The 6,749-nt window shown below is 34.3% G+C and overlaps 1 protein-coding gene across 12 annotated transcripts; it reads left to right on the top strand.

Annotated features, from left to right (window-relative positions):
* The first annotated feature begins 1,920 nt into the window (after positions 1 to 1,920).
* Positions 1,921 to 4,026, top strand: LOC106292920. Of its 12 annotated transcripts, none has more exons than XR_001260283.1 (5): positions 1,921 to 2,098; positions 2,169 to 2,581; positions 2,653 to 2,765; positions 2,844 to 2,931; positions 3,183 to 4,026. XR_001260283.1 is itself a non-coding variant. In XM_013728589.1 (5 exons), the coding sequence occupies exons 2-5, from the start codon at positions 2,538 to 2,540 to the stop codon at positions 3,203 to 3,205; spliced, it is 231 nt and encodes a 76-aa protein (XP_013584043.1). In that variant the 5' UTR covers positions 1,921 to 2,014; positions 2,432 to 2,537; the 3' UTR covers positions 3,206 to 4,024. The 12 variants fall into 12 exon arrangements, 4 of the variants coding, with proteins under 4 accessions (XP_013584043.1, XP_013584041.1, XP_013584040.1 ...); XR_001260282.1 differs by having other exon boundaries at positions 2,653 to 2,728; positions 3,191 to 4,024; XR_001260281.1 differs by having other exon boundaries at positions 1,921 to 2,014; positions 2,653 to 2,728; positions 3,183 to 4,023.
* The last annotated feature ends 2,723 nt before the right edge of the window (positions 4,027 to 6,749 follow it).

Here is a 6,749-nt window from a genome sequence, read left to right as displayed (position 1 = left end):
AGAGAAAAAATAAAATACTGATTGAGAGGTATATCGGAATTTTTTTTAAATTCAGGATTCCAATCACCACAAGATTTGAAGAAACATTTCAGATTTTTTAATCCAAAAAACTATTTGTAGTTTGATTTTAGAGTTTATGCCTTATAGTTCTTTATATTATTTGTCTACATATAGTTTCAGTAAGTTTTAAGAAACAAATTATTTACTTTTAAAATCAAGTATCCTTTGAAGGAGTTTCTAAGTAACTACAAAACTACTGACGAAATCTGATGCCAACATTTGAATCGGCAACCATCCATGTATTTGAAACATAAAGAGGCATGACCACATTCTTGAGGGAAGCTCTATTCCCAAACGTCATGTTCCAGTAGCATACATACAGCGTGAACGCTATTGTGTAAATCTCTTACTCATAAGTCATAACTATAATGAAAAACAAACAACAATAATTGGATAACTAACTTAATCGCTCCTTTATAATATCAGTTTTTATATTCAATGTTTTGTATATTACATAGGATACATGTTTTCTATAATTATAAGATACAACCGATGAATAAAAAATGCATAAATAAATTAAAGTGTTTTTATGATATTCTCATCCTGTCCAAGGCGCATGTCTCTATCTAGTTCATGATGTATAGTTGAATCACGTAATTCAGATCTACATTGCAAATGCTGGTAGCACTTCAGTAGAATATGGTTGTGGTGTACTCGAACCACTTGCCTCAGATTGATCATAATCGGTCCAATTCTGAGCATATGTATTTCGTTCATCCTCAACAATCATATTATGCAATATGATACATGACCGCACGATGATAGCAAGATCTGATATCTTCCACATGCGAGCTGGTTCACGAATGATTTTAAACCGAGCCTGTAATACCCCAAATGCGCGCTCGATGTCCTTCCGATACCCTTCTTGATATTTTGTAAATAACTTGTTTGGTTCACTTTGAGGAAGTCGGATTGATTTGACGAAAGTTGGATAAGAAGGATAGATACCATCAGCTAGATAGTATGCCATGTCATATGGACGTTGATTTACAAAAAACTTTACTCTTGGAGTATTACCTTGTTCAACATCATCAAACACCGGCGAACGATCTAGAACATTTATATCGTTTAATTGTTTTGGACATCCGAAAAAGGAATGCCAAATCCATAGATCATGAGATGCAACTGCTTCAACTATAACCGTGGTGGTTCCCTTATCTCCCCGAGTAAACTTACATTCCCATGCTGTTGGACAATTTTTCAATTCTCAATGCATGCAATCAATACTCCCGATCATCCCTAGAAACCCCTTCATCTCACTGACATGCAAAATTTTTTGTATCCAAACGAAATGAGAGTAATCTGATAAAAAAGATTTAAAACACTAAAATAGTTGATTATAATGAAAAATGATGTTTTTTTCTGTATCCAAACGAAATGAGAGTAATCTCTATTTATAGATTAAAAAAATCTTGAATTTTGATATAATTTTGATATTTTTTAAAATAGTTATATTATTAAATAAATGAGTTCGAATTACTGAGTGGGAATAAATATCAAAAGAAATATGTACAGCCAATGGGAAGAGGACATTTAAATATTATCCTGAATTAAAAAAAAAAGGAAAATCATGTAACCCGTGGGCCTGCATGCACGCTCTCAACCTTTTCTACCCATTCACAGTGCGACACGTGTCATCTGTGGACCACAGAAAAAATTCAACAGGTGAAACTTTCCGACGCCTGTTTTGAATACACGTCAACTGTGGAAATTGGGTTTCAACACCCTCGTCGCTCTTGGTCTAATAACAGAAAATATCCTCTGTTTGGGCCTTCTTGCCGTCATGTTATTTAGGCCCAATGTTGTTTTCCTTCCCTTAAGGTAATACCTCCTCCTAAGAACTCTCTAAAACGGCTTTGGTTTTCATTTATGTGCTCCTTAAATCCGTGCATTAACATGATTTAACCCACTCGTCCTACTCTCTAGCATTGAATAGACCTCTTCATCTTCCAAGGTAACTGGCAACCTCTTCTATAAATTTGCAAGATCCCAGCGATGAACAGCACCATCTTTACAAATCGAGAAGAATCATGGCTGAGTAATTATGCTGCTTTTATTTGTTTTCCCCAATGAAGTATTTTCTAAATTGTTTTTTTTTTTTCTTCTAGATTGTTAGGCATTGTATAAAATGTTTTAGTCGAGGATGATAGGGATTTAGGGCAGATTGTGCTTGATCGTCGGGCCGTCGCTGTGCTCTATGATCGAGAACGCGGCTTTGATAATGGAAAGCTTATGAACCCTAACCTCCTCTAATTTTCAACTAATTGCAACTGGGACACTGGTTTTTGGACCAAATAAGAAATCCTAATTGAGATTTGAATTTACAAATAGGGATGTAATTTTGAATACGGTCTTTGGTCTTTGGCATCAGTCGGCTGGAACTGTTGACCTTAAAGAAGGCTCGGGCCGTTGTTTCCGCAAAAGGGAAATGGTGGTGATCCTGATGGGAATCCAAGTTCGCCAGGAACATCACAACCATGATGTCTCGATTACCGATCAAACAGATGACTATCAAGATGAGGTAATATGAATATATGATTGAAGGGGTTAGGTTTCGTTCTATTAGTAGTGCTAATCGTGTTATAAATTTAGGATGACTAATAAAAATGAAGTGTTTGGGATGTATTGTATCCAACGACGTCTGGGAGAATGGGTTACGAGATACAAAGTGCGTTGATTCTTCTGTGTACACTAGACGTTTCTTGGTTTACTTTTCAAGTCCTTTTCATATTCCTCTTATTCTTTTCAAATGTCAGTTGGTTTTAAGTGGGTGTTCATTACAGAATCGCATGTTGAAATGGAGTTACAGTGAGGAATATGCTATTACTCGTCGATATACGTCATATGGGATATGTAGCCTTGACAACCAAGGTAATAAGATCAGCTATAAGGAGTATTTGGCCACTCTGAATTTGGGATACCGATTTCATGACTGTTTACCCTCTCTTTATGTGTATCCATGTGAAAGATTTAACTCACATATTTAAAGCATGAGATTTAGAAACAAATGAAAATAATATATAGTTGAATTGTTTTGTTCCGGTTGTACTGATATCTTATCTTAATCATTTCTTATTTTTACCAAGTTTTCCAAGTTGAGATATTCTTTGTAACTGTCTTAGAGTTGCAGGGGATAACGTTTTAGGAAGTTAAACAGAGAAAGTCAACAAAAGGTGCGGGCTTGGCAGATGAGTTTGTAGCTTGAAGCAGACCTTTGTTCTCCCTGGAATATTTGCAGTTAAGGAGTTGTTTAACATAAGTAGGAGTGCCGAAGGTCTTTGGGAGTTACGATTGAGGATTATTCTAATCATAAAAAAAGCGAAACGTAGGTCTTGAGGCGTTCTTAGATTGCGAGTGAGAGTTCAACATATCTTCCAAGTGTTGTGGATTTGTAGATATTTTATTCAGATTCGGTTATTTAGTGTACGTCGGTTCCATTTGTATGTCATCTTCTTACATTGAATAAGAAGTCACAGAGATTTGAAGGTGAGATTGAGAGTTGTTATTTAAAGTTTAGAGCTTATATCTTGTCAAACGGTTCTGCTACTAATATAGCAGTAAATTTTTTGGACATCTCGAGGAATGTGCAGCAGATTGTAAAGCCCAATCAGTAAGACAATGCTATGAACGTCACTTTAGGGGATTTGTCCACTATTAGTAGACAAAATGTTAGTCTACGGTTTGGAAAACCCACCGAAAAATTGCTCATATAATGCCAGATGTGGAGGTGCACAGAAAATAGAGTATGTACGTGTATCTTCTGCAATGGCTCTGACTCCATGGGTCCGAGACCACCTCAAGCAAGACCGACCGGCGGGCGAACGAAGTGATACGGAAACATCACCTGGATTACCTAATGTATTGAGCGGAAACATTGCTGGAGAAGCTCTCTATCCTGCGCCAGAGGGTTCCATCAAGAAGGCACACAAGACTTTATAACACAACTCTTGAATTAGATTATCTTACTTTGTATTTGGGCACCCTGAGATCATCTCCTCTGTTTTGGAAACTCTATTTGAAGTTTCAAGGTGTTTTTATCCAAAAGTAAAACTTCAAATTTAACTTTAAAATTATTTGTAATTTACAGTATGTTCCTTAAATTTGTCTATTATAGAGTTTTCAAAACTCTATATTTGAAGTTTCAAGGTGTTTTTATCCAAAAGTAAAACTTCAAATTTAACTTTAAAATTATTTGTAATTTACACTATGTTCTTTATATTTGTCATAATTAATATAAATTCATAATCCATAATCCATAATTTACACTATTATAGAATGTTCTCCAGCGATTCAGGTGTGGGTGCTCTCCAAAATACCATCAAATCCGGCTATCTTTCCAACAAGCTCGCTTTTCACAAATATGGATCACCTATTTTCGAGAGTTGTCCCGAAAATGGATGATCACCAATTTGCATGGATTCTATGGTATATCTGGAAAGACAGGAATAATAAAGTCTTTAGTAATATTGATATAGACCCAGGGATACTCTTAATTTGGCAGAGGTCGAATCCACTCTATGGGCGGAGGCACAAACTCTGCATACAAAGGTGGTACCAAACATAGAAGTGGGGAATTTACCATCAATTCCATGACGATGGTGTTTTTTGGATGCATCCTGGAAAGAATGTGACCTAATGGTCGGATAAGGTTGGTATAGCACTTTAGAAGGTTTTGAGGGTTTGATAGGTGCAAGGAATGTTAGGGATCCTCTGTCTCCCCTTCACGCGGAGATGGAAGCACTACTTTGGACTATGGAATGTATGCGAAACTTACGTCAATTTCAGGTCACATTTGCAACGGATTGTTCCCAATTGGTAAAGATGGTTTCGGAACCAGAGGAATGACCAGCTTTTGAAGCTTACTTGGAAGATCTCAAGATTTTGAAGGATAGTTTTCACAGCTCACAGATCATTCATATCTAGCGGAAGCAAAATAAAAAGGCGGATAGCCTAGCACGGGGTGCCAGGAAACAGTTGTCTTTCGTTGTCCATATGGATGCGGAGCAACCTTTTTGGTTTTCAAAGGCTACATGAGTCTATTTGTTGTTGTAAAAAAAAATATAAATCCATAAAACTTTTAAAGATAACTGGCACATATATAAAAATATTATAGTAATATTAATTAATAAAATCTTATATTAAAATATAAAATTATAAATAGAAATACATAACTAAATATTAAAATACAAGCAAAATACCATATTATTACATAAAATTATTTTCTTAATGCTCCACTTTCGGTTACACAAAACAAATTTTGGAAAATATTTTAGAAGTTCCGGAGAAAATTTACTAGACTATTACTGTTGTTGTAATATTTAAATTTGTGTAATAATTATGTCTTCATGTATCTTCTTTAAAAATTTCTATTGGTTTCTTTTGTAATATTCTTGTTGTTTAATTCTACTTTTAAATATTATAAATCTTATTTTTTAAAAAAAAAAATTGTGTAAATTTTAAATTTATTAAAATAAATTTGAAATATTTAAGTATACAAAAGTCTTAAAAAATAAAACTATAAATGAGAAAATACTTAAAAATTATAAATGTGAGATATAATTAATTATAAGAACCAAGATGCAAATAAAAAATGAAACTTCAAATTTAGAGTTTTGAGTAGTGAAGTTTCATTCTTAAAACTGTAAATTTGAATTATTGAAGTTCTTTTTTGGAGAGAAAAAATTATGTATTTGAAGTTATATAGTTTGTTTTGGAGATGCTCCGAGGACGATGAATTTTCTAAAAAAAAAAAAGTTAAAGATGCCTCCCGTAAAGCCAGCTTACCCTCCTACCACAAGCTAATCACATTCTTCCACGCTTAAATTGGTGGTATATGTGCCCAAACAGGTTTCGATTCTAGACATTGGAGCTGTTGAGACAAAGAGTGGAAGCTTACAAACCTCATTGGAAGATGAAATTTGAGGAAAAAACAGGTTCTCAGATTCTCAAAAGTCTTACAAGCAAACAGGTTCTAACCGTAACAAACATGATGACCAAATAATATATATATAAATATATATATATATATACACACATATACAATCAAACGAATATGAAATAACATGAAATATACTAGGTGCATAGTCCCCGCGCAAGCGCGGAGTCGGCTATATTATAGGTGTATTGTATAGTTTTGTTTACGGAATTTTATTGTTTTTTGTCTATAATGTGATTGATGATACTTTGGATATTACATAGGTTGATGAGTTTGACATAAGAATGAACGACGAAGTCATATGTTGATATTTTTATATCTTATATGTTCAAAGTTGAGGGTGATGGAACTTGTTAGTGTTTACTTAGATAGTTGTTTGTATATAAATCAAATAGTGCATAGAAAAAGATAATAAATTTGGATTTAAAATGTTAGGGTTTCAAAATAACTGGGCCTTGAATCTGTGGTTTAGTCTAATACTGAAAAAACTGTTAGGACTTCAACTCTTTTTTTCTCTATGTCGGGAATGTGGGCACTAATTTCCCGATTCATGTAGGTAAAATTGTTTCTTAGTTTGTGAGATTGAAAAGCGTAGATTGATTTTAAGCATGATTGATGAGAGGTTTACTTGCATCAGCTTCGTCTGCCGTGGGTGTTGAGTTTCGTCGGCGCCAGATGTTAGACATGCAAGAGAGAAGATCTGAATATGTTAATTTCGTGTTTTGTTTTTTCTTCTCTCGTGTTTTGTGGGTTC

The sequence above is a fragment of the Brassica oleracea genome, chromosome C5, assembly GCF_000695525.1.
Source record: "Brassica oleracea var. oleracea cultivar TO1000 chromosome C5, BOL, whole genome shotgun sequence".
In the NCBI taxonomy this organism is placed as follows: Eukaryota; Viridiplantae; Streptophyta; class Magnoliopsida; order Brassicales; family Brassicaceae; genus Brassica; species Brassica oleracea.
This window is presented reverse-complemented; position numbering and strand designations above follow the sequence as displayed.